General features: G+C 50.6%; 1 protein-coding gene and 1 long non-coding RNA gene across 12 annotated transcripts in view; one reads left to right on the top strand and one right to left on the bottom strand.

The window, feature by feature from the left end:
* Positions 1-12,794: 12,794 nt before the first annotated feature.
* Positions 12,795-27,107, bottom strand: part of LOC123613546 (uncharacterized) — a 32,045-nt gene continuing 17,732 nt past the window's right edge. For 2 of the 11 annotated variants that reach the window (XR_012502301.1, XR_012502294.1), the window contains 6 exons: positions 24,874-24,968; positions 23,054-23,315; positions 20,796-22,639; positions 20,354-20,529; positions 19,302-19,549; positions 16,301-18,637 (listed from right to left, as the gene is read on the bottom strand). Coding sequence is in view for 2 of the 11 variants with exons in the window: in XM_074353119.1 (XP_074209220.1) it covers positions 20,512-20,529; positions 21,936-22,023; positions 22,383-22,639; positions 23,054-23,098; positions 23,212-23,315; positions 24,874-24,968; positions 25,681-25,763 (690 nt within the window). In the remaining 9 variants the exon portion in view is untranslated. Of the gene's footprint in view, positions 13,547-16,300; positions 18,638-19,301; positions 19,550-20,353; positions 20,530-20,795; positions 22,640-23,053; positions 23,316-24,869; positions 24,969-25,680; positions 25,811-27,107 lie in introns of those variants that run through there. The other 9 variants (XM_074353119.1, XM_074353120.1, XR_012502295.1 and 6 more) reach the window with 9 other exon arrangements.
* LOC141575047 (uncharacterized) lies at positions 19,586-26,256 on the top strand. The gene is made up of 2 exons (XR_012502302.1): positions 19,586-20,288; positions 22,059-26,256. It is a non-coding gene; the product is annotated as an uncharacterized LOC141575047 (long non-coding RNA).

Below are 27,107 nucleotides of genomic sequence, written 5' to 3'. Positions count from 1 at the left end.
GGTAAACAGAGCAGCAACCCCATAATCTCGAGGCACGACCTCTGCCCTTAAAAAGACATGAGATCATATGAAAATATGAAAAGCTCCCCGTATTGGAGATCGGTGGTCTCCAAAGTGGGAGAGGGGACACATGTACCAGCAGGGCCCAAGAGAACCATTTGGATGGAAAAAGAAAATGTTAGAACTTCAATTTCTATTCATTTTTATCTCACATTTTCTAAATGTACATTTTTGTGTGTCATCATGTATATGATAAAAACAACACAATGGCACGTGTAAACAGCAAGTAAATGAAGGAACAAGGAAGGAAATATATTTTGGAGACATGGGCTCCAAAACGCTCACGGAGGCAAGCATCACCGCAAATGTCGAGGCAGCTAAAAGGCTTTGATTTCCTGGTTAGGGGAACAGCAAGACGACAGCACTTGATTCATCCTTATCCACCTTCCCACTGAAAGACTTGCGAAAATAGACCCAGGAGAATTAAAGGTGCAGTAATACTGAAAATCAGAATAATGTTTCATTATCTGCCCGATCCCACGAGGGGTTTCTACTAAGTGGGGAATTGAGGCGGGTTATGAAGCAGAAAAGTAACACCATCAGAAGAAGACGGGGGGTCCCAGCGTCTCCACTGCCCGCCCCGCCCGCAGAGACCAGAGCATCTTTACCAGAAGGAAGGGCTGCAGGAGAATCTGTGTCAAGTATTTAATGTTGTGTGACAAATAACCTGACATTTAATGGCTTAAAACAACAGTAATCGCTCTGTTCTCACTCCCGGCCCCGTAGGCTGAGAACGCAGGCACAGCTGGGTTGGGCAGATCCGGCTCCGGTCCCTCGCAGGAGATTGCTGTCAGGGGTTAGATGAGTTCCAGTCTCCTGAGGGATGGACTGAGGCTACGAGACCCACGTCCAAGGAGGTTCACTCACGTGGCCATCCAGGTAGTGTCCGGCAGTGTTAGCAAGGAGCTGCCACGCTGGTTTCTCTTCACATGGGCTTTCTGCAGAGCTGTTTGAGTGTCCTTCCAACATGGAAGCTGGCTTTTTTCAGAGAAAGTGGGCCAAGATGCCAAGGCAGAGAATGCAATGCATTTTATTACCTAGACTTGGGTATCACACATGGTTACCTCCGCCATATTTTTTTGGTAGCACGAGCCAGTCCTGATTCAGTGTAGAAAAGGATTATACAGGATGTGGATACCAGAGGTGGGGCTGCGGCAGGGGCCGGCTACCATGGAAGCTAACCCGCTGGGGATCATTTCTGGGGGTAGCCAGGGCCCTTTCCTGTCTCTCTGTCCCTCTGTCCCTCTGTCTCTCTGTCTCTCTCTGTCTCTCTGTCTCTGTGTCTCTCTGTCTGTCTCTCTCTGTCCCTCTGTCTCTCTCTGTCTTTCTCTCTCTATCTCTCTCTGTCTCTGTCTCTCTGTCTCTGTCTCTGTTTCTCTGTCTCTCTGTCTCTCTCTATCTCTCTGTCTCTCTCTGTGTCTCTGTCTGTCTCTCATTGTCCTTGCTCTCTTCTTCTTTATTTCTTCTTCAGTCAGTTGTGTCTCCTCCACTAGTTTTTAATCTGTCTACATATTTTCAGAACAGTAATACCCACAAACGGAACATAGTGAAGGCTATTAGCTCAAAATACCTCTGAGAAGGTATTTTGAGAAGAACAGACTCTGAATCTACCAAGTCCAGACACGTTTGTAGGGATCCTCTAGCAAAAACACCCCAGTGGTCACTATATAGCAGCTGTAATGACCAGGACAGGATGACAGAAAGTCCACCCCTGCTCCCCCAGAGACCCCAATAGCTCCACACTTTCTTGTTGAGAGCCTTCCCTTGCCAGACTGAAGCCTGGTATTGCTCACTTCTGATTCCAGGTCTCAGACAAGTTCATCTGACTCTCAGGACCTAGGTCCTCTGCTATTATCCTGGCTGTAAGCAAGCCTCAGGATGAAAACTTTTCTGGATTCTGCCTTGAGAAGGCAGGAGTCACAATGCGAAAAATAATTCAAAAACACAGAGGCTATTCAAAAGACACCAGAGAGCTGCAAATGACATATGTCAACTGCAGAGACGACAAGAGCACAAAGAATCTACGTTAACAAGGAGGGGAAGGAAAAGGGAAGGTGTTTTCTATCAAGGGCTGCCCACCCACGCCCTCCAGAAAAACACCAAGTCAGTTATTGGTATTGTTGACGACGCTGTTAATTGTTACAGGAAACATGAGTACACTTAGAGTTGTAACTATTGGAATCCATTATCTCATTTGATCTCACAAAATCCCAATGCAGTCAACCAGCTTGGGGTTGTGTGGCTCAGAGAGATGGAGAGAACAGACAAGGCAATTCACTGGCACTTCCGCTAAACAGCTAGGGATACAGAAGGTGAGTCTCCCCTGGGGCCTGCACCTGCCTCTCTGCAGGGGACTCCACGTTACGCGTCTTAGTAGAAAGTCTCATCTTTGTAGGCTGGAAGCATCCACAAACATCCTGTTATAATTTCTTTCACACGGAGTCCAGGAACATAGGTGTTTTTCTACATCAAAATACATGTGTCAGTTTGTGTTCCCACCTGCTTTCACCAAAGCCACCCCAAAACTACTGAGCAGAGCTCCAGGTAAGCGCGGCAGGACCAGAGGAACAGGTGCAGTGGCCCTTTGTCATTTTTTGGGCTACCCAGAACTCAAATTTCCTTCCTGTTTGGCAGAAATTCCCAAACTGTGATAGTCTCGGTGGGGGACAATGTCTGTGGAAACCTGACAAAGCCAAACAACTCCCCCCACCCCCCGGGCAACTGGGCAGTCACGTGGCCTCAGCTCATCCAGCTGGACCTCCCATCTTCCACACGGAATCGCACCTGTGTTCCCGAATGCCTTGGCTCCTGAGGGGCCCATCATTTTTCTCCAGTCTGGTTTCCAGCCTTTTTATACGTCCTTTATCTCTGGCTAGCGCCCTTTGCAAAGATTCCTTTCCTGCTAAAGTGACACAGAGTCAGTTATGCAGAGACATCGTTAATGCAATGCTAATTACTAAAGAAACAAAGGTTTTTGTTAGTCTGCCCAGCTCCATCAGGGCCAAAGAATAATTTTTGTTGGACTTTCTGAAAAGCCCTCATATTTCAACAAACATTCATTGCTGGCACTTCTGTAGCCCACACCCCTAGATGACGGAGACGCAAAGCTGAACAGGCAGCAATCTCTTCTAAGACTTTGCAACTAAAGGGAGTCCAGAGCGGTCCGAAAGCCCCCACTCCCCACCATGCCCGTCACTACCTTTTCAGACATTGAGAAATCAGCTTGGAAACCATCGATCTAACCAAAATTTCTTCTGTTGTATTTAAAAAAAAACAAAACTAAGAACCAGAAAGGTAAAAGATGTCTCCGAAGTCATAACAGCAATTTCCCAGCGCATCTAGGAGCAGAACTCAACTTCCCCGAATCCCAGGTCAGAGCTCATCCTGCTCCAGCATTTCACCCACAGGGGATTTAAACAGCAGACATCATCTGCTCGTTGGTTGATTTTTGCCAACTGGTCAACCCTGAGATGCGGGCAGACAGATGAGTGAATGCCCAGTTAAGCCCAGCCGGGGTCACCTGCCAAACAGAACCTGACCTGAGGAGGAAAGCAGTCTCCTGAGGCCCTGGGGAGACATGCTGGGGGATGGGTTTGGAACTAGCAAGCCCAAAAGAGAAGTGGGAACACGACACAGACGTTGGAGCACATCAATCTGCCTTTCCAGCCCACCAGCCCCAGGAGCATATGGTCCACAATTAGTCACCTGGGAGGATGGTTATTGAGCCACAAATGGAGAATTATGGCTTCAGGTGGGAATCAGCAGCAGGAAGCCAAGCCCTCGGAGAACGGAGAACGGAGAAAACCCCGTTTTCATGCAAAAGCCTTCAGTAGTCAGAAGCAGAAGGAGACAGACGGGGCCTCAGGATGATAAAGGCCAGGGCGGCTGCTGCATTTCTGGAAGGTCTCTGAGACCCAGCGGAATCTTCCGGGCATTCCTCATGGGCCCTGGGAGCCCCACCTGGTATGTTGCAGGACGGCAACCTGGGAGCAGCCCCTCAGGGGCACGGCTGACCTGGGGGTTCTAATGGCACGTTTCTCCCAGTTGGGAGATCCCCTTCCCACCTGAGAACTGGCCCAAGTCCCTCTGAACAGGACTCCTTTTGACTCTTTGCTTCCTAGACTCTCCGCTCCCTTCCAGAACACTCCAGAGGCAACAGAGCAGAACAGTCAAGAACACAGGCCTACGGGTTTGACCCCGGAGGCACCACGCCTGGCTGTATAGCCCTCGGCTCTTACTTTACCTCTCTGTAAAATGGGGGTAGTGTTGCATGGAAAACACAAGTTATTAGAATGAAAGCTCTTAGAAGCAGGTTTGGCACATTCTGCATGTTCAGTAAGGGGTAGAGGTCCCTATCAATGGTCCTGGCTCACAGCCCTCAGCCGTGTCTCAGTAATCATAAGAAACACTAAGGTAGGGCGGGGAGGCGCTAACACTGAGTGTCTAGCCCGTGCTGGGCTGTAAGCACTTCACATGTGCCGCAGACACAACTGCCCAAAGATTTAGAGGCTCAGGAAATGTCAGTCTCTTCTAGTCTTTGCAGTCGACCTAATTTCTACTTTGTGCCCCCATCCCATGTGGGCAGGCAGGCAACTCCCTCTTGATCGTGTGGTTGAGGCCCCTTCACTTTCCGAGGGGCAGCAATCCCAGGGGTCCCCCGTGGCTCCACTCAGTCCTGGTTGCTGACGTCATCCGCATCCTCCAAGAGCACGTGGCCCCTGATGGTCTGGGGGCTGCACCCACACAGCCTGGGCACTGGGGAGCCTCTGACAGCACCTGCACCCCGAGACCCAGGGCCCCTCTTCCTGCCCTCTTCCTTGGCGTTCTGCTCTACTCTGTCTGCAAGCCCTGCCATGGAACAGGGCCAGCGTTCAAAACTCCTGGACCCATAGGTCTCTCCTGTCCCCGCCCCACCCTGCCCAGGGGAATGCCCTTTGGGTTGGCAGACATCCCCTCCACACCGCCTACTGCTCCAAAACCTGTTATCCTCCCTCACGCCCCAGTCTCCCTCTTAGTTTTTCATGATGGATTTTGATCACGCGCTATACCTAGAGCCTAAACCTTTTACAGGAAAAGAAAAATTTTCTCCTTCCTAGAGGGTGAGGAGCACGTCATCTCCACCCCTGCTAGGAGGTGAGGGAACTCTGTGTGGCCCCGCTGTCCAGCACGTGGAGGAAGGGCAGGGGAGGACCACGTGCCGACCGTCTGAGAATGGAGCCCTGACGCTCAAGCACTCCACCCTGCCGTGCGCATGGTCCTCCCTCCATCCTTCAGAAGTGGGGCCGAGTTCAGATCACCAAGCCCTGGTGGGGCCAAGTGGAACCCTGCAGGTGTAGGGACAAAGCTTTCCCCAAACTCTCTTCACCTGGACTTAACACCTTCATCTCCAGCCTTTTCTCCTCCACCCCCTTGAAGAGTATAGTATAATGCCTGCTCCCTAACCCCATCACTCACCCGAATCAGACTCTTGGGCTGGACCTGCTCCAGTCTGGTGCTCCTGCTGGACCAAAGCACCTCTTCCAAACTGCCTCTTCCTCAACTCCTGCAATACATCCACCTGCAAGCTCCTCTCACCGCCCCCCTGCCTTGTTTCTTACCTCGAGCTGGCTGCTGAGTCCCCAGGCACCTGAATCCGGGCGTTCCCCATGCACTGAGCCCTGCTGGCAACCCCAAGCTGGCCCACCTGGGCTCCCTAATGCAGCTTCTCTGGGGGACGACCCTGCCCTGCACCATCAGCAGAGAAGGCCAAGCTCCCCAGGCCTGGCCCTGCTTCCCCAAGGCCAGACACCTTCCTCTCTGAATTCAGTGGCTCCCGGCAGGATACTGTACAGCAGGGGAAAGCAAAGTTTTCTGTAAAGACTCAGAGAGTAAACATCTTAGGCTTCATGGGCCACACACTCTCTGCCACGATGACTCAATATGGCCACTGGCATTTAAAAGCAGCTGCAGACAATAACGAAACAATAGACATGGGCGTGTTTCAATAAAACTTTATTTATAGACACTGAAATTTTAATTCATAAGAGTAATTTCCACATGTCACAAAATAGTATGCCTGTTTTGATTTTTTTCAACCATTTCAAATGTAAAAACATTTTTTTTAAAAAGAAGAAAGGAAGGAAGGAAAGAAGAAAAGGAAATTAAAAAACTGGGCTCACAGGCCATACAAAAAAAGACAGGCAGCCAGGTTTGGCCCTGGGGTGGGAGTTTGCCGACCCCTGGTGCTGAGGAACGAGCGCTGAGTTTGGGGCCACACAGCCACATTCCAGTCTGGCCTCTCCGCTTCTTGGCCCCAAGACCGTGACCAGCCATTCAAGGTCTCTGGGTTTGTTTCCTCCTCAAAAAACTGGAATAATCAAGAGTGTGCTTCCCATAGGACTGTTATAAGCCTTAACTAAGATATAAGACGGGTACAAATACCCTAAATGACAAATTCTAAGTTAGAACAGCAGTGTTTTCTGGAAATAGTCTGGAAAATCTGGAAGCTGGGGAGTGAAATAGTGGGGGAGAAGTCAGCTGTGGAATCAGAAAAGTCCTTTACTCCTGACTCAAACACAGAGCTGTGTGACCCCGATCAGGTCACTCAAGCTCTCTGAGCCTCTGTTTCCTCATCTATAAAAAATCGGTAATACACTCACCTCACGGGGTTATCTCAAGGGTCTAAAAAGTAAATAAAGTACCTGGCATAGAGCAGACCAAAAATAATGGTCGTGATTTTCTACCCCAATGCCATCTTGATCTTTTTTTCTATTCCAGATTTCTCTTTTCAGAAAAGAAGCCAACGTTCTTTCTCAAAGGCCTGCCTCCTCTCTGTCTCCAGAACATCTCTTTTGATCATTCCCCTGTGCTCCATCAACGCAGCAGGCTCCTACCTCCCCAGGGGAAACCTTGTTGCTGGAAACTGGGGCAGCCCTTTGAACCGGCGTTTTTTTTTTCTCTTCCCCCCAAGCTGAGAAACATCAGGAGGCATGCTGGGAGTTGTTTGTCTCCTCCTCCTCCTCCCTGGACTCGCCCTGTCTGGGTCTGAGGCCAACAAGGGACTGACACGGGGAGAGGCTGCCCACTGGTGCATGAGGCCCTGGGATGGGCATTCTCTGCCCAGGCCTGGGGTGCAGCCGCAGGGGCCCCGGGTCCCTGTCAGCTTTGCAGGTCAGGCTCGTGGTCTGTTCCCAGCCCGTGTGTCTCTTGTCTAACACAGACAGCCCTGACATGGGCCAGCTTGTCTTCTTGCTGAGAAAGTTTCCAGACATGTCATTTCAAGTGGGGGGCCTGTTCGAGACTGGAAGGCTGGCGTGGCTAAAGGATTCAAGGCGGCTTGAGGGGCAGGGCAGGAGGAAGGCGTTCCTTCTGTCCCTGTGGTCCTCCTGCCCCTTGCAGGAGATGGGTGGGCAGAGGTTTGTGGCCAAGAGACCAGGGCCAGGATGGAAGCCAGAAACAGGAAAAGCCAGGAACAGAAGCCCAGAGAAGGGGGTGGGGGACAGAAATCTGGGTTTAGTCACTGAGTCTGATGAGCGAGGACAGAGCCCGAAGTCAGGACAAAGTACAGAGTCACGGTTCCATGCCCTCAACCCTTACACGTCAAGTACCTTCCCTACAGCAGACACTGAGCCAGGCCCTCGGCCACGGGGCACATGTGACCCAGCCCCAGCCTCCTAAAGAACATGCTTTCCAGGCAAAGAGGTGTCCACACTCGGTTCTGCCACATGTCCCCAGACCCACTTACGTCATTCACAGCACAGAGCTGATCTGTTTCCTGGCTTCTTTGCAGTGTGAACTGGATGAGTGAGTTCTGGCCAGTGGATATTTGTGATGGGGGCCACTGCCAGGCCTGGCCACAAATGTTCCCCTAGCCTCATCCTGCGGTGCCAGCTGACTGCCATGTCCAACGGAGGGCTCGCGGGCCCTGGGGAAGGGCAGAGCCACAACACAGGAGGAGCCAGGGCCTCTGAGTGGCTCTGTAGAAGACCGATGGCCGGCCAAGAGCATCTGCGCCACACTCAGCGTGAGTGAGAAATAAACACTTAGCATGCTAAGACACTGAGATTCAGGGATTGGCTTGTTACAGCAGTCAACCTACCCTGACTACCATCTTCAAAAAATATATAAAAATCACAAAAGCTGTGACACTATAAAACAAGATGACTGAACAGAATGGAATCCAATCTCCCCTCCAGGCGGAGAGCTGTAATATCTGAGCATTCTCTGAGCCCTGATCAGATATGCTCCAAGGCAAAGCTGAACCATTGCCTGAGTTATCTCTGGGCCTCCCGATCAGCTCTGCCTTCCGTCCACTCCTCCCACATGCCTGCTGCCCCAGCAGCTCTTGGCTGTCCCTGGTCCGTTTCTCCGGGGTTTCTGAAAGCTTCCCTAGCGTGAGTTGGGCCTCCCTCACTGGGCTAGAGCTCCTTAGGGCAATGGGCATCTCTGCATTGACTGTGCTTGGCAGAGAGCAGAGAATAAAGCGAGGTCTGGATCTCTGCTTGATAAACAAAGAGACGCATGCTGCCCTGTCCTCTGCAGTTGACCAGATTGGTGGCTGTCACCTTGTCCTGCTCCCCACATCCTTCCAACTGCCCTGTCTATCCAGGCTACGGTAGATTGCGAAGTGGCCGCAGGTTCCCCGCACTGTGCACGTGCCCCTTTGCAGTGGACTTGGCCACTCTTCCTGGCAAACGCTGGGGTTCATATCTCCACCCTTGTAGCTGAGTATGGCCACGTGCCTCGCTTTGCCAGTAAGACGTTAGTAAATGTGATGCAAGCTGAGACTGAAAGACATGTGCGTTGGGACCTGCTCTTTCTTGACCCTGAGGAACCTTCTGCCAATCTAGTGAAGCAGGCCAGGCCAGGCTATTGGAGGATGAGACACGACCATCATGTGCCTGATTTCCGAGACCAGGACGTAGACAGGATGGCTCCCACCCGGCTCACTCACTCGGGATGCTATGATGTTCAAGGCTTGGTGAATGACTGGGATTAAGAGTTGAAAAGTGCTCCTACATTCCCGACCTAGGCAGCTCCCGACGCCATGCCCTGGAGGAGACCAGGCGGATAACCTGATGTGGGGCTGGGGCAGCTCACCCAGCGCTGGACTCCGGACCTTGGCCACGGACCCTGCTAGGCCCTGGCAAACAGGTCAGACAAGGCTTCTGTGCTCCCAGTGTACACTCTAAGAGCAGGGGGGCAGCAACAACAACAAAAAGAGCATGGCCAAAAATATCAAAATGACTTGATTGTGCGAAGTGCTACACAGGAAATAAAGCAGGTGACGAGATGGAGCTTCTCAATAGGAGGGTCAGGGGAGGTCTCTCAGGGACAAGGCCATTAATTAAGTTGAAACTTGAAGGGCTGGGGAAAAGCATTCCAGGCTGAGAGACCAGAGTTTGCAAAACCCAGAGCCACGGATGTGGATGGGGCCGTCCAGGGAGGGTACCTGGGATGAGAAGAGTGGAGGCTTATGGGGGACCTGGCAACCCCAAAGATGGCAACATCACAAGAGGACTGAGGAAGAGGAATCCAACAAAGACTGAGTTGAGCAGCCAGAGTGGCAGGATGGGAAGTTACACTGCAGAGTTACAGGCGTCAAGGGAAGAACGCATCTCGAGATAGACATGGGTGGCCGTGTCTGTTGGGTTTGTCCACAAGCAGGGCGTGGGGGACCTTGGTTGGGCCATCTCAGTGGAGTGGTAAAGAAAACAATGGACAGGAAGCTGGACTCTTGGTTCTATTCCTGGCCCTGCCCCTAAGGGGTCTCTTTTCCTCTCCTGGGGCCATTTGGGAGGTCCATCCTAACCGTGGCAGTCCAGGGTTCTCAAGAATTTGACTCCAGGTTTTTCACTTGCATTTCAAATCACTCACATAATGATTCTACTCATATGCTTGGAAACTTGCTGTGCACCTGGCACCACGATCAGTATTTTCACAGACGTGTTTTAGTGCTTGTGACAACACGGCGAGGCAGGCAGCATTATCCCCACTTTGCAAAAGTACTAGAGATAGAGCAGGAGGATTTACAGCCAGGTCCTCCCAACTGAAGAGTTCCTAAGTCTTTTCACTAGTAACTCCGCAGCTCTGAATCTCGGCTGGTTCTTTCTGTTTTCTGAAAACGCCCCAGTTATGTGGCCTGGTGGAATCAGCTCTAGGTTGGCTTGAAGGCCAGGGATTAAGACTCGGATCTGCCCTGAAGTGACCGTGACCCCCTGTGAGACAATTTAATCACCAGGAGGAGCCACAAGCCTGGCTCTGAAACCTTACAGAGTGGGAGGGGGGATCAGGTGTGTTTCCAGATATAAAAATGCTTTCAAGGGAGAAACTGTCCAACCAATATAAGGTGGTGCTTCTCCTGTGTGAGTCAGACCTCGCTGGGAGCAGAATTCTGAAAGCAGCTGATCCTCTAAGCATTCAGAACTTGTGGAGAAGAAATAGGTGTGCAATTTTTTGTTGTTGCTTCAGAAGCTCAAAGAGGGATTGGGAAATCGTGACTTGCAGAGCTCACAGTTTTGAGTTTCTGTGGACAGCTGGGCCTGGAGATGATGTCATCTGGCATGAGGGAGAAAGCCTCCTTTTAACAAAAAGTGATTTGCAGGAAGGGAATTTCTGTCCTCTGCGTGTGGGCAACAGACAACCAAATGTTCCCTGGCATTCATGCTTCATTACCGGTTAAAATGGGGTCCCATTCTCAACTGTCCACAGGGAAGAAAAAGAATATGAAACCCCACAAAACCATATCCACTCGAACCCCAAACTGAGATCCTCCATGGGAACAGCCTTTATAAAACAGAACACAAGGAAATAATTTGACATGTACACAAAGATGCGTAGACATGCTTATCACAACACTACTGACAGTATAAAAAGCAGACAGCCTAACACTTCACGAGAGTGAATTGGTTAAATCAAGTTGATGGCACCCATGTATTAGAATCCTGAGACGCTATTAAAAGAGATGTTTTCAAAGACTTCTGAACAAACTGAGGAAATGTCAATGCGTGAATGTAACGTCAGGGTACGAAGCTGTCCTTGCGCCATGGCTGATCTCCAGAGGGCACGGGGCGGCTGGTGACAACAGTGCTCGAAGGAAAGAAAGTGCGGGGCCAGCAGACAGGGTGAGGAAGGAGACTGACTTCTCATCATTTGTCGCCTCATAACTTTCGAATCTTCAGATGGAAAAGGGCCATGAATGCCCAGCACGGGAAAGGAAATAAGACCCACACGAAGACACTATTATGAGATCCTATCAACTTCCAGATAGAAAGGAAAAAAAAGAGACCCCATACAAAGAAATTGGAATGAGAACACCGTCAGGCCATCCAACCAAAGGCGCTAAATAAAGACGGTCACAGATGTTGGCAGAATAAGAAAGTTGCCGTGTGGGTGCCCTTTCTTGGGAGGGTTGTGCTTCGGCGATACAAGGAAGTAAGTCAAGAGGAAGATGGGAAATCTAACACAGGGCAAAGGGAAATCTAGACAGAGCAGCGTCCAGGCCCGAGGACGCCCACTCCAGGCTGGGAAGGGACCAGAGGGCACCTGGAGGGAGGTCTTCAGGAAAACAAAATAGACTGAGGACATGTGTGATGGTGGGTTCCTTGGGGAAAAGTAAGTCATAGCTCCTTATAAAGGTAAACAAATGAAATACATGAAATGGTTTTTTTATTATAGGAAAATACAGTGCATTACTTAATTCAAGGTTTTAAATTATCTACAAAGTCATCATGGTGTCTGTGTTAGTTCGGGTCCTCTGAGCAGGAAATGCTATAAGATGTTCCCATTACTTACTGGGGGAAGCACTTGTAAAGGGTAAAGGAAGGGAGAAAGAGACAGAAGGGAGAGCCACCATGCCACTCTGACACTTGAAAAGGAGAGAAAGTTAACTTAAGAAAATTGTGGCCAGGCTGATGGGGAGCCCTCCAGCCGAAATTCCCCGTTAAAGGAGGATCTAGTACACTCGGCTCCCTCCCACTGTTCCCCAGCTCAAGGTCCTGCTGCCTTGGCAACACCCTCACCCCTCTTCTTGGTGGCCCAGGAATTTCCCTCTTCCTTCTCTGGGGTTCTGCCCCTGTTCCTTTATGCTCTGGAATGTCAGCCTCCAGCTCCAGCCCCACCCTGAAGGGACTGTGCCTTCATCCACTGGTCAGTTCCTCCCTGGGGCAAGGGAGGTCCATCCTCTCAGACATGAAATCTTCCACTCTCTCTTAGGAAGGGGAAACTGCTTCACCACCACCATCACCCCCCGAAAGAGGTCCAGGGCCACCGGGAACTGTGTGCATGTTGTCCACTGTGTTAGTCTAAGAGGTGCTGTTCATCGCAATGGGCACCATAAATTTCAGTATTTATTGAGACCACTGCTGGGAGACTGAAATAAAATATCTTAAGGAAGGGGAGGACTTTCTCTTGGGCTAGAGGCAGGGCTGAGAGGAACCTGCCACAAAGCAAAGGGGGAAAAGTCAAAACACCATGAATGCCTCAATACCTCATCCTGGGAACACTGACTGAGCACCTACTATGTCCAGACACGTCTCTAAGTACTTCGTATTCATCATGTCACATAATTTCAAAACGATCCTATGAACTAGACAACATCATCATCCCCAAGATTTAGTTAAGTCATTTTTCCAAAATTACATGAGTTAAGTGGAAGAGCTGGGATTTGAAACTGTCCCTGCCTGACTGCCCAGCCCTGACTCTGAATCTCTGTGGATGATAAAAACACACCAGGACTCCGCCGTGGGCAAGGAGGGACTGGAAGTTGCCTACAGCCGCAAGGTGAACTCAGTTTTTGCATAAAAATCCCGCCAACGTCTCTTTTCACAGAGTTTCACGACAGCGATGTCAGACAGTGTGAGGGTGGGATCTGCACGTCCAGGAATCTGACTGGAGGTCAGTACCACCAGCTGGCGTGTGCATCTTTGGACAATTTGCTTAAGATATCAGAGCCTCAGATTCCCTCCCGTGCAAAACTAGGGCTGATGCTGACTGTTCTCCAGTGGGGAGGATTCAGCAGTGTCTCCTACACAAATAGGACTTTCCCTTCCCACCACCGACTGTCCTCGTTCCTAAATGCCCCACCACTGCGTCTCCAAGGAACCTCCCTTTTCAGTTAAGTTCCTGGAGTGATGTTGTAAAGAGAGACATGAGCTGGGTTTTATTATCCGGGGCAGATAACTTTTCTGATGTATATCAATCATTTTCATTTGTAAGGTGGGTGGATTTTATAGATCTGTATCTAGCTGCTGCGAGAAAAAAAAATCTTTAAAGCTTCAAGATGGGATTTTAAAACATCTTTATAGAAGAAAAAAAGCAAAAGTTTAACCTTCAAGGAAAATAAAAGAGAACATGACGTCTATACTTGAACACACACAATACAAAAAAAAAAAAGACTGAGCCTGGGATTGCAAATGTATGACCTTGACATCCTCTGTTCAGGCAGCGTAAAAAGGATTATTCTCATCTGTGTTCTTCAAAATCCATCCTCATCCAGGGAGCCTGAAACCTGTTATTAGAGACACAGGTCATTCATTTATTTGTTTATCCATTCTGTCTCCCATCCACTCTCTTCACTCATTCATTCATCTAAAAATCTCTTCTCAGGTGATTACCATGTGCCAAGCACTGCATCACCTGTTGAGAGTACGGAAATTATTGACCGCCCCACCACAGATACCTGCTTTACAGATACAGAGGTGAGCACGTGCGTATCATCACAAGACGAAGTAAGTTTTATCTGTACCATGCTATCAAAAGCAGTAAGAATAGGGTAAAAAATAAGACTCAATTCAAAGACATACACATGAACAATATAATTTGGGGGTTTTGAGGTCCGCTGTGCAAGAACAGCATCAGAAAGCCTTGACATCACCTGGGGATGTTAGAGACGGCTTCGGGGGCAGGGGAGTCATCTCTGAGCTGCAACAGTAACACCAGCAGACCAGGAAAAGAGAGTATTGGACATTTCCGTCCCCTGGTAAAAAGTGAATCACGCAAGAGGAATACACCAGGTCATCCTGATTGCCCATTCATGTATTTGCTTCCGTAACTCTTTATAATTTACCCGATCGCTTTCCAGGTCAAGGCTGTGACGGTGTAGAACACAGGATAGGTACATTTTATAAAAGATTGGAATAGAAAAGACTTTAAGCATCAGCTGTTCCAACCTTGTCTGTTGCAGATCAGTAATTTCAGGCCCAGAGAGATTTGCCCAGGACCACACAACAAATCAAGACCTGGAACCTGGCGTTTTCTAATTCTCTAAATGCCTCCCACTGAGAGAGCATATCCCAGTAAATGGAGATCCCTCACATACTCCGATAAAGCAGGTATTAACATCTTCATTTTGCAGACGAGGAAACAAGGCTGCACATAGGACAGGAAGCAACTTGCCCAGAATCACACAGCCGAAGTTCTAGGCAAAGCCAGCCCTGGCCAGAACCCCGCTGCCCTGACCCGGGCTCCAGGGCTTTGCGTTATGGGGTGCTGCCGCCTGGAGGCAAGAGCTTAGAGCAAGGGGGCCTGAGGAAGGCAGGAGGGCAGGACCACAGCAGGGAAGAAGGGATGCTGGGAGCAGCCTCCAACTTTCGTCTACTGCCCAGCCTAGCTGGGGGCTGCCACACTTCCTCCTCCCACTGCTGCCCACACGCTTAGAACTTCCAGCACATCCCTCGGGGTGGGAGCGGACTTCTGTAAGGTATACAGTTTAATGTCGCTAAACTAAAGTTGAGGCTGGAAATAGGTGCAGGCGAGAGTAGAGGAATCATTTCCCACCCTCCTCATGGAGCGAGGAAGGCACATCCCTTTGAAATAATTGGCAGCAACCTGTGGGTTTTCACAACGAAACCAGTGAACCTTTGAGCGTGTAGGCAAGGTGGTGTTGGTCCCGCAGGTACCATCCGCGCAAAAGCAGGTACCAGGGAGTCGGATGTAGCTAATCATCCGCCCCACCCCGTTCGTTATGGATCGCTTTTATGTGCCGTTACACACGGTAAGTCTAACAGTCGGTAGCAATCATCCTTTTGAATAATGCGTGGTCACCGCGCAGGCGGAGACAATGGAGAAACTCAAGGGCGGGCCAATAGCGCCGCCTAGTGGTAAATTAAAAGACGGCAACCTCATCTCCCCATAGTCACAGTCTGAACTCACAAAGAGACCCACCTCGTCTTAGGCGGGAAATCAAATTCCAGAGAAAGACCCATTGCTCCCCAGGCCTCACAGTTCCACTGACATCTTCATAGTCGTGCTGTGTGCCAGACACCAAGCCACTCTTCATAGACTCGGTGCTGAGTAGACCGTGTCTCTTGGGGAAGAGTCGTGAAGGATTCAGCAGGATCCGACAGAAGCTCACAGACAGAGCCGCGCTGCCCGAAGGTTCGGAATCCGGTTGATACCCCTTTACCAGTTCTGCCTCCCCTTTATGCCACGTCCTCAAAAGGACTTCCTCTCTCTGGCAGTTCTGAAGAGTAAGTCATATCCATCAGGATAATTCTTGATAGAGACCGTTTTAATTGCCTAAAGCAGTTGTTCTTAGCTTTTCGGAGTCCACATACTGAGAGTCTGGTTGAAATCAGTGGACTCTGCTCTCTGCACGCCACCCACCGCACAGGGTCCGTCTGGGGAGGGGACAACCACACTAACGACGATTTGTTTTTTAAGTGCAAATTCAGTACTAAAAAGAAAGACAATTAGCATTTTCTGGGACACTCGGGAGGAAACCTAGTTTGACATGGAGACACCAGAGGAACCGCCTGTCTTTGAACCAGGCTTTGCAGAACGTGTGGTCAAGGGAGGCGGTGCAGACAGTACAGAGTGGGCCTTACATGCCGGGCAGCTTGCTGCAGCTGACGCTTGAGAGCGACTGAATCTGAGGCCTCAGATGCAGAGTAAGGCCAGATCCCGGGGGGCTTGGGGACCGTCCCCAGAGCTTGAAGTTAGGTGGTGACCATGGAAGGCAGCTGCAACTTTTGAAGAGGAGCCGTACTTTCATTTGTTTTTGTTGTTTTTTTTCGAAGTCTTTTTAAATCTATGTATTTATTTTATGACCTCATAGTTGATGTACAGTATTACATGTTGCAGGCACACAATATAGTGATTCACGAAATTTTAAAGGTTATGCTCCATTTATAGTTATTATAAAATATGGGCTCCATTCCCCATGTTGTACAGCACATCCTTGTAGCTTATTTTATACCCGATAGTTTATAGCTCTTAATCCCCCACCTCCATCTTGCCCCTCCCCCTCCCCCCTCCCCACTGGTAAGCACTAGTTCCTTCTCTACATCTGTGAGTCTGTTTCTTTTCCGTGATATTCACTAGTTTGTTGTATTTTTTTAGATTCCACATGGAAATGACGTCTTACAGTGTTTGTCTTTCTCTGACTCATTGCACTTAGCATCATGCCCTCCAAGCCCAGCCACGCTGTGCACCAGAAACTAATGCAATATTTTAAATCAACTGTACTTCAATTAAAAAGCGAACAAACAACCCATTTAACGTATGAGCAGAAGAACTGAACAGACATATTTCCAAAAGAAGAAATGCAGATGGCCACAGGACGCTCTTTGTTTTAGAATGATCCCCTGGGGACCACAGGGAAGCCGGTTTGAGGGAAGAGAGATTAGAGAGGCAGGAGACCCATCTAGAGGATGTCCCCAGGGCCCAACGTGGACTGTGAGGAGGAAGAGAAACTCTAGGGAGGCATTTTGGAGAGAAAATGCAAGCCTTAGTGACTCGCTGGAGAAGAGAAAGGAAAGAGAGGGAAATGAATGTGCCTTGTTTCAAATCTCCTCGGTTCTGAAGCCAGTGGAGGAGAGCGGCTGGAAGGGAAGGGGAAAGCCCTGGGGGCTGGCAGCCCCTCCACACCCGGCCTGGTGGCTGGTCCTGGCACCGTGGGGCTCTGTCTCCTCTTACCTGGCATTCATCTTGCAGCCCAGCAGGAAAATATGTGAAAACCTAGACAATGCCCAGGAAGATCTGAGAGCAGACAGAGCCTGGTTAGCCTACGGCGCCTGGATATTGGGCAGCTGAGGTCGGATGTACAGGCACCGGCTGAGCCCCCGGTGAATGCCCTGGGCACCAGGGCTCAGATGAGCTTCTCTGATTTGCAACAGTTCCTGTGTGTTGTCACACATCACATGTTGTCCGGGGGAATGAAATGCTGACCATGGGACGCCCCGGGAAGAGGACCATTGGAAGCTTGTGCCTGGCATCTCCTGGACTCTGCCCTCCACCCCTTCCTGTGCTGATTCTTCCTTTCACTGTCGTAAACATAACTGCGACGCTAACAGCTTTTCTGAGTTTCATCAAACCCAAGGCTGGCCTCGGGAACCCCCAGCACACCCACTGCATTCTCTTAGCCCGCCTTCTGACTCCCGTAGCAAACAGCAGCACACAGGTGCGTCTGGACAGTGCATTGCCTCCACCGTACCATGTGACTCCCACCTCCTGTATCAGCACCGACGTGTGAATTTCTTGTCGGACACGTGTGAGGACTAACTCAGCCGTTCTGATGCAGGCGCACACCTGGAAGATGCACGTGGACATCCCCTGTGTCCACTCTCCGTGCACAGGAGTGAGAGCCAAGGAGGGAGACCCTCATTCTCATCTCTCAGGTGGAAAGTTCCAGAGTGCATTCAACACAGTTGTCTTGAGGGTCCTCAGCCAAACTGAGCTCTGATTACCTGCAGCATCGACCGGCTCGCTCCCTCCTTGCTTTGGTTTCCTCTCCTTCGCTGGTTTACTCTTCTCACTTCCACATTCCGCTTCCTCAAGACCACTTTCCTAAGTAAACTGCATGTACGCAAGGTCGGGCTCTGCACTGGGAGGAAGTCAAAGAGAACTTTCAGCTGACGATGAACACATGCTCCTGAATCTATGTAACAGCTTTTATTTCAGCAGAACGATCTTCTGGGGTAAATGTCATCATCCAGAGGCCTGATTATTGCTGGAGATTTCTATGCAGGATTCCAAGGTGCCTCTGTTTCCCCAGTACAGTCAGTCTGCAGAGGACCGCGAGCAGACACGTCCAATGAGAAGACACAGATGAAAAACAATGCATGTTAATTCTGCTCCCTCTGCACAGGCAGGTCTGCAAGCCCTGGCCTTTCCCTGCATGACTAGCCTGGGACAGCCCTCAGCCCCTGCCTGTGCCAAACCCATCCTCGTAATCAACACAGCAGCATCTCCTCAGCTAGCCTCTCTCCTGAGTCCCCTATGCAGTGTAGTGCTGTGTACTGTGCCAAACCTGGATGGGTCCAAGTGGAAAAGAATGTCATTTTATGTTGCCGTAATGGTACAAGCGAATCTGATCAAACCTCTAGACCTAAGTAACCCAGAAGTTCACACCACACAGGGCTGTGCCCACACCCAGAAAAGCCACAGGAAAGCCCTGAGCAGTCCCCTCGGGCCGCCTGTGTGGTCTGTGCAAGCAGGAAGAAGGGCCCAGGCAGAGCTGTGACCGTGTGAGCGGGGGTTGAAGGCAGGCGCCAACACACAGCCCTTTGGCGTCGTCTGGGCGACTCACTGGACCCGGCATTTCAGGAAATCTGTCGGATTGTCAGCACCGCACCAAGCGAACCGAGCGAGACTTCAGTGGCTGCAAATGACCAAGAACAGATCACGACAACATCCAGGCCAGGCCGGGCGCACCAGGCCAGCTCCCGGGCGTCACGGGCTGCTTTCCTCTCCCCCCGTGTCATCTCACAGCCAGTCTGCAGTCTGTTAACCCCAAACGTCTCCAAGTGCGTTTCGACCGTCGTTACGTCCAAGTCAGAGTCCAGGACCCCCATCCAGGCGGACGGACACCTCTCTTAGGTCTCTGACTCTGTAACTGCTCTCCCTCCCTCTCTCCCCCCAACACTGGCCTGGGCTGACTGTCCTCCTGACGTCAGGCCGGGTGCCAGGACTTCTCAGGCATTGTCAGACTTCATCTTCACAACAAACCAATATGGTGGCCACCATCCTGCGGCATGCCCACGAGCCGGTCTCTGTCAGAGCCGCTCGGCCCACAGTGTGCAGGGGCCTCAGGAGAGCTCAGAGCTAGCTGCCTCCCCAGAAACTGGAAATGAAAAGACCTTGCAGACCACCGGGCCCAGTAAAGAAAACCAAAACCAAAAGCAAGCTTCTTGCGTATCATATGCAGGAACTCAGCTAATGCTCACTGCGCTGTCTGCACGGTAAGCACCATCACCTCCACCGGACAGAGGATGGAATTGAGATGCAGAAAGATTAAGCATGCAGGTCTCCCATGCACTCGGTACCTGTTAGCTGGCTTTGCATCAGCAGCGGGGGCTCCACTCATGACGTTTTCTTCTTCGCTCACGAAGCTCAGCAAAGGAAACAGATGAATAGAAATGTATGTCCCTTTTTGTGTGAACTGTGTCCCACACACTCCTCTCGAAGGTACAAGTGGCCACCATCGGCTTTGTCCTAATTAATGCTCTTTCCCTCTGTTAAACCCAGAAGGGGATCAGTCTGATTCTCTGCCTTCTGGAAGCTTGTGGCGTGCCTGGGAAGACAGGGAAACACTCACAGATACCTCGAATGCAAGGCAGGTGTTGAAAAGCCCAGCAGATATAATAGCAGTTTCTCAAGAGATAAATGAAAAACACGTGGGTGAGGAATAACTACTAAGGAGGCAGAAGCTATTTGCGGATGGAAATACAGGGTGACGTTTGCCAGGTCTCTGAATGGTAGGTACACGGAGTGAAGCACAGTAAATACATTTATTTCCAAGTAAACACAGAGTGGAGAACAACGGAACGTTTGTTTGGGACTGGATGGAGTGTCATTTCACACTGAGCCACCAGATGGCGGTTTAACAGGCGTTGGGATTTAGGGGGAAGAAAGTAGGTTGTGGTTTTGGTGGTTTTGGTTTTGGTTTTGGTTTTTCTTTGCCAGGCCCAGTGGTCTGCAAGGTCTTGTGAGTTTCTAGCTTCTGGGGACTTGGCTAGTTCTGAGCTTTCCCAAGGCCCCTCCCTGCACGTGAAAGGATGTTGGCTGAAATGAGAAGCCACTGGAAGGAGAGATGACAAGGGTTTTCCCCCCCGAGTTTGACCTCGTGGCCCTTGTGCTCCCAGGAGGAGGATCTGGAACACGGGGGGCCAAGCAACCTGGTCCCTCTGCCGAGCATCCCCCCACCCTTTCTCCTGCTGACAAGCGCCTACGCCCCTGCAAGGACCACCCACTCCGTGAGTCGCCGTGACCAGACAAACGGTGTTTCCGTTAATATTTTATCCTATTGCTTTGTAAGTATTTGTGTTCTTTTAATTAAGACTTCTTAAGAGTCAGAAAATTACTCTTAGTTTCTCACTTGTCTCAGGTGCATCTTGCAAAGGACCAGAGGGCTGTTTCCTGAGTCCTGTCGCAGCTGGGAGGCTGACTCTGCCCCCACGCAGGAGATGCTGGAGGCCGGGCATACGCCCCAGGCCCCTCTGTATCCTCAGTGCCACGCAAAGCGCCGGGCCGTGGTCAGTGCCCAGGGAACGTCTGCCAGAGGAAGAACAAGTGTGCGTGTGAAATGGCGGCTCTCATCCCGAGGGCGTAGCTCTGACCGTCAGGCCACACTACTGGCCTCGGAGGCTTATTCGTGCTAAAATGACGAGCACCTGGCAGCAAAGTGACTGTGTCTCTTCCGATCATGTCCCTCCCCTGCTCACAGCCTCCAGGGCTTCCTAACACACCTCAATGAAATCCTAACCCCTCACCATGACCCGCGAGGCCCGCATCCCAGCCCCTCACCGTCCCCGACCCACCTCGCCCACACTGCCGGCCCAGCACACTCCAGCGACACAGCCTCTGCCCACGCGGCAGCCCCCCCCCCCCCGGCCCCTGCAGGTCCCTCCCCCTGGAATGCCCCTCCTTTTGTCCTCCTGTGGCAGCTCCACTTTGAGGTTAAAATCTCAGTTTCAATGTCATTTCTCCGAGAGGCCTCATCTGGTCATCTAGCTCAAAATAGACACTTCATCTCACGAGCTGGTTATAATGCTCTGCATGGCATTCACCCGGGTTTCTAGTGTCGATCTGTTAATGTCTGGTTCCCTGGGTAGACAGCAAGATCCCGAAGGCACAGCAGGCGCACCCCCGGTGCCCAGCACAGAGCAAGCTCACAGGTGCCAAGCAGAGGCTTCAGGGATGAAGACTGCAGCTCCCCGGGGCCCAGACCCTCTGCTTTCCCATCCTGCCCCCTGCAGGCTCCAGACTCTGCCCTTCAGCTGCAAGGAGGTGAGTCACACAAGAAGAAGCAGGAAGGCCAAGGTTCAAGAAGTGAATCTGGAGAAAAGCACACTGAGCTGACCAAATCGGGACCTGGGATTTAAGAGCCAGCAAACGCACCGCTTAAAACTCTCGGATTTGTCTGTATTTCCTGGGGTGGGCAAGAGACAGAAAGGAGGGGCGGTGAGGAGCGTGGGCGTGGGTTCTGGAGAGGCAAGATCTGAATCCCAGCTCCTCCCCTTATCAGACATGACCTTGGACCAGTCACCTCACTGCCCGGTGCCTCAGTTTTCTCATCTGGAAAGTGGAGATGATCATCATAACAGCTATATCACAAGGTTTGGGTGAACTTAAATTACTGGATGCTTCTGAAGCACCAGCAAACAGCAAGCACGTATCAGGAATGCTAGCGCTCTTGTATCAAGAGGGCTATTTTTGTGTGTGTCTCCCTGGCAGAGCTGTCAGCTCTGAGAGGGTGAGGATGCTGATTCGCCCCCCTCTTCCTGGGTACCCAGCACTTTCCACGCTGTGCGGCACGTCCTGTGACGATTAGCGCGCTCTCTCTGGTCTCCACTGAAAACCAAGGGTCCTTGGATCCAGTGGGTCGGTCTGTCGGTCCAGCCGGAGACGCTGGTTCTCCTCACACAGGCTTCTCTTTCCTCTCCTCTTCATTCCCTTACCTTTAACAAGCCGTTTGCCAGTCCCCTTGTTTTCCGAAAGGAGCTGCTTCTCAGGAGTGGGCTGGACCCACATGCAGGAGGCGCAGCTCTGCAAAAAATTTAAATAGATGCCTTTCCTTTTAGGTTATTTCTGCTTCCCCACCCCCTCGTGAAGAGCATCGCTCCATCGTGCCGCCCCCTGGAAAATCTCTCTCCGGGAGGAGAGTAACGGATGTCCCATGGAACTGCCAATACCGCAGCGATTTTCCAAGGAAAATTGCCTCTATCCATCAAAGCAGCCCTGAGCCAGACGTGCATTTGGGAGGAAGACCCCGAGCCAGCCTCTCCCAAGGGTCTTCTTGGAGGCAGCACAAAGAAAGCCATTGCTGGAGCAAAATAAGAGCAACAAGACAGGAAAAGAAGAGCCACCGAATCAACAGATAGCCCCTCGTGCGGGCCCCTTGCTACCTTCTCTGAACCCAGGACCAGACAGTGTCCTGGAGTCCAGGCAAATGAGTTTTCCAACCACCTCCTCCGGTGAGGGTGACGGGAGTCGTGAGCAGGGTAGGAGACTGGAAGGCTGTGTGGCCGCAGCTGCGTGGGTGGCTGTCCCCAGGGCCAGGCTCCTTCCTGCGGGGAGACCCATTGGGCCGGTCTGCCCTCCTCCTCTCATCCATCAGTCCCAAGCCTGCCAGGCAGGCAAGGCAGACATCCGTTGAGGGAGGCTAATAAGGAAGAACACAGCCTCTAAACCGATTCCTATGGGATCCACGCAGGCATTTCCTCTGGGGTGACAGGACCCGTGTACTCTTGAAATTAGGAGACAGCTGGAGAGAGCACCTGTGCTCTGCCCCCCCACCCTGGGGAGCACTGAGGATGCCAGCACTGAGACTGCGGTTCACACTGAGCCTCCTGGACTTTGCATTTACACGACCTTGCATTTACAGACGACCAAACAGAGGCTCAGAGAAGCTGGGGAAAGCCCCCAAGGTCACAGTAGTAGGAGGTGGCGGGACTGGTTGGAAACCAGGTCCTGGGGAACCTGCCACCTCCCGTGGTCTGGCCGCTGTCTGAGCCTCAATCTGTCTGCAGAGGGGTGAACAGCAAGGACGGTGTAGATAACAAGGGAGGCACCTGACCTGGGGCCCCAGTGTGAGTTCCTCCAGGACACATTTTCTTCTTCCCTTTGGGAACAAGAGCAGCAATTTAGGGTTTGGTTGGAATCAGGGGCTTCTCCACTTATGTGCTTGCTTGGAGGGAAAATTTGGAGCAAAGCTGCGAGACCCCTGCAGCCTACATCTTGAGCCAGTTGAGCAGGTAAGTGATTCACTTCCAGAGGTGAATATCCCCAGTCAGCAAATGATGGGATCAGGTGCTTCCTGCAACCACCCAGCAGAACCCCTGGAAGACAAAGAGAGGCCCCAGTTCGCTCTGTCGTGCACGACGTCAGCGTCATCCAGGAAGCACTCCAGGGCTCCTCGGACATGTGGCACCAGGCTGAGCGCGGCAGGGAGAGCAGAGGCTGAGATAAAGCCAGACCCGTGAGTGTCGGAGCCTGGAGTCTGGATGTGAATCCCAGCCCTGCCACCTGACAGTTGCACGACCTTGGGCAGGTCACCCCAACCGTCAGGGCCAGTTCTCTTTTTGACCCAGTGAATCAGGAGGACCCAGGGAGTGGTGGTCACATGTTCCAGGTCATATGGACCCACTGGAGCAGAGCGTGGTCAAATGACATCTGTTCTCAACTCTGCTCTGCAGACCAACCATATTCCTGGAGGCACGGGGGAAATCAGATGGATTTGCTGGTGCTGGTTTTATATCTCTGAGCTTTCCACCACGGGATTTATGTTAAAAAAGGAGGCCCTCAGCTGTACAGGACGTTGGGCTCCTTGTCGGTTCCTCTGACCGTCCGTCAGCTGCCTTCCCTGCGTGCAGGGCAGCCACTCCTGCTTCAGGTTGAACATTCCTGGCTGAGGTTAACTATGAGAGTGCTTTCACCCAGAAATACTTAAGACAGAAATAATAAGAATAATTCAGAGTAACAGAACACATAGTGAGATGAACCATATATAGTGGGTAAAACAGTTAACAAACAGGGAGGGTTCAGAAGTATACAGGCAACATTTTGCAAATAATTGAGAATGTGTATGGGTTGCACTCCAGCCCCTTCTCCCTACAGATTAGTAAAAGCTCCAGTTGAGCATCAAGGCAGGAACACTCGCTCTCCCGCTTCCATCCAGCTCCGGCTCTCACGGGGCGTGACCAGATGGACTGTTCTCCGTGAGATGGAGCTTCTGGGACAGCACTGCCGTGAGGCACAAGCACTGAGACACCCAGACGGGAGTTCGAGGTTTGCAGATACTAACTACAATATGTAAAACAGATAAACAACAAGTTCCTACTGTACAGCACAGGGAACTATGTTCAGTATCTTGTAGTACCCTACAATGAAAAAGAGTATGAAAAGGAATATATGTGTATACACGTATGACTGAAACATTATGCTGGACACCAGAAATTGATACATTACTACTGACTATACTTCAATAAAAAATTCATTCACTCATTCATTAAAATTTTAAAAATAAGCAGATAAATAAATTTCTTCTGTATAGCACAGGGAACTATATTCAGTATCTGTAGTAACCTATAATGAAAAAGAATATGAAAAGGCATATATGCATGTATATAGTATGACTGAAATACTGTGCTGTACACCAGAAATTGATGCAACATTGTAAACTGACTATACTCAATCAATCAATCAATCAATGACAGAGACACCCAGATGGGATGTAAATCCAGAAGAATCGGTTTGGTACAGCTTGGGCCACAGTCACCTCATCTACAAAATGGACATTAGCATACCTAGCTCACAGGGCTGGGGAGAGAATGCTAGGAAATGCACGTAAAGCACTCAACACAAGGACATTCTCAACATACGGAAATTCTTACTGACTGTTAGTGGAGACGCCTTCCAGGAGCAGAGTCGGCTTAGCTTTGCAGTCAGAAATCTGATTTTTGTCAGCCCATGGAGAGTTGAAACCACATACCCTGAAACGGAAACGTAAATCAAAATGCCAATTTGTTCATTTGCATTGAGAGATCACTGCCAGGCTGTATTAGTTTCCTGTGGCTGCTGTAACAAATCATCACAAACTTAGTGGCTTAAAACAACAGAAATTTATTATCCCATAGTTCAGTAGGCCAGAAGTCTGGCACCGGTCTCGCTGGGCTAACATCAAGCTGTCGGCAGGCCGGGCTCCCATGGTGGCTCTAAGAGAGAATCTGTTCCCTTGCCGTTTCCAGCTCCTAGCGGTGGCTGCATTCCTTGGCTCTCTGCCCTCTTCCTCCATCTGCAAAGCCAGCAGCATGGGTTGAATCCTCATAGCTCATCACTCTGACCTCACTCTGCTGCCGCCTGCCTCTTCCACGTTTAAGGACCCTTGTGATTACATGCAGCCCACCCAGATAATCCAGGATAATCTCCCTGTTTTAAGAGCAACTGATTAGCAACCTTAATACCATTTGCAACCTGAATTTGCCTTTGCCATGTAACATGACATAGTCACAGGTTCTAAGAATTAGGACATGGACATATTTGTGGGGTGGAGGATTATCCTGCCCCCCATACAGGAACAAGAATATCTGGGTCCCTATACCCAGCACATTATTTCCCTGTAGACAGGTCTATGCAGCACGCTCAGCGGGACCACAATGGCTTACACAGCCCAGCGTGCCCACCTCCACCGTGGACACGGCTTACCCAGTGCACCCAGGTATGACTCCTTCCCTGATGAGAGCTGGGCTGGTCCTGCTGATATTTGCCTCTGTGACTCCCTTTTCCATTCCTCCAAGGCTGCGTGACCACCGCCACCACCAGGCACCAAGGTCACCTTCTCATGGACATGAGACGGGAGGGAAAGGGGCAGGGTACAAGCATCAGAAGAATGGCACAGCAACTGAAGATCGGATATAAACTGGTTAAAATCTGACTAGGCCCAAGATGACGGGAGATTTGACCTCCAGGGGACCTGGAGCCTCGTTATGTACATATTATAATTAACATATTAGCATGTTAATTGGCACTCCCACAGGTGCCAGGACAGTTCTGAGGCTGACCATAAGACGTCGAAAAGTGGGCAACGGCCCAATTCTTGGGAATCCCAGCCCCTTCCCCAGAGTAGTTGGAATAATCCTTCCACTTGTTAGCACGTGAAGTTACCGAGCCCACAAAAACTAACAACGCTGAACCTCGCGATCCCTCCCTCTGGCCTTCTGAGCCAGCCCGCACTCTGTCTGTGGAATGTGTATCTCCCTGAATAAATCTGCTTTCACTCCACTATGGCTCACTCTTGAATTCTTTCCTGCATGAAACCAAGGACTCTCACTTGACAGGGCACGTCACAGGGACTCGCCTGGGACCTGGGACACAGCCATCCTCTCACACCCTATTTTCCTGCCATAGACACACTTTTTCTTTAGGGGATAATACTGAGTTCTTAGGTGGCCTGGGTGTCTTCATGCTTAAATTTTGCCTCTCTTTTGTGATCCATTATGTGCGAGCTTTCAAGTTGAACTTTCCAAGTGTAAATTTACCTCTAAGTTCTTAGGGAACATCAAACTATGTCCCTGAGTGCTCACAACAACATGGACCCAATCATCTGGGTGCTCAGAAAGGCCTTTTTTGTGTCAGCAGCACAGTGATGCACTGGAGGGTTAATCAGATGCAACCTCAACCCTCAAAGAGCCCACCAGTTTTGAGCTAGCAAGGCCTGAGACAGCACATACCAAGACCTTCAAGAGGGGCTCAGGGCCTCAGAGGGGAGAAGGGTCTGTAAGCTGGAGAGATCAGGGAAGGGAATCCAGTGCTGTGGCTAGGCCGTTTCAACACTAATTGAATCATTTGACTCTGAAAGCCTTTATACTGTGACCCATTTTCATCATGCCCAGACTTGATTGTGGGCAATTTTCCCTTAATTTTGAATACTAACCCAAAGGGAAAAGAACAAGTTTGTTCTTGGGATCACACAGTAGGTATGAAACCATACACTGTTTTTCAGTTGCCAAGATTTTTAATTATGTTCTTTATGTTCTGCATTGTGATGAGTGTCTATTGTGTTGTTGTTTTTTTTTTTTTCAGGATAACTGGGGTAGGTGTTATCTTTTATCAGGTACCAAAAACAGCTGCAT

The sequence above is a fragment of the Camelus bactrianus genome, chromosome 25, assembly GCF_048773025.1.
Source record: "Camelus bactrianus isolate YW-2024 breed Bactrian camel chromosome 25, ASM4877302v1, whole genome shotgun sequence".
In the NCBI taxonomy this organism is placed as follows: domain Eukaryota; kingdom Metazoa; phylum Chordata; class Mammalia; order Artiodactyla; family Camelidae; genus Camelus; species Camelus bactrianus.
This window is presented reverse-complemented; position numbering and strand designations above follow the sequence as displayed.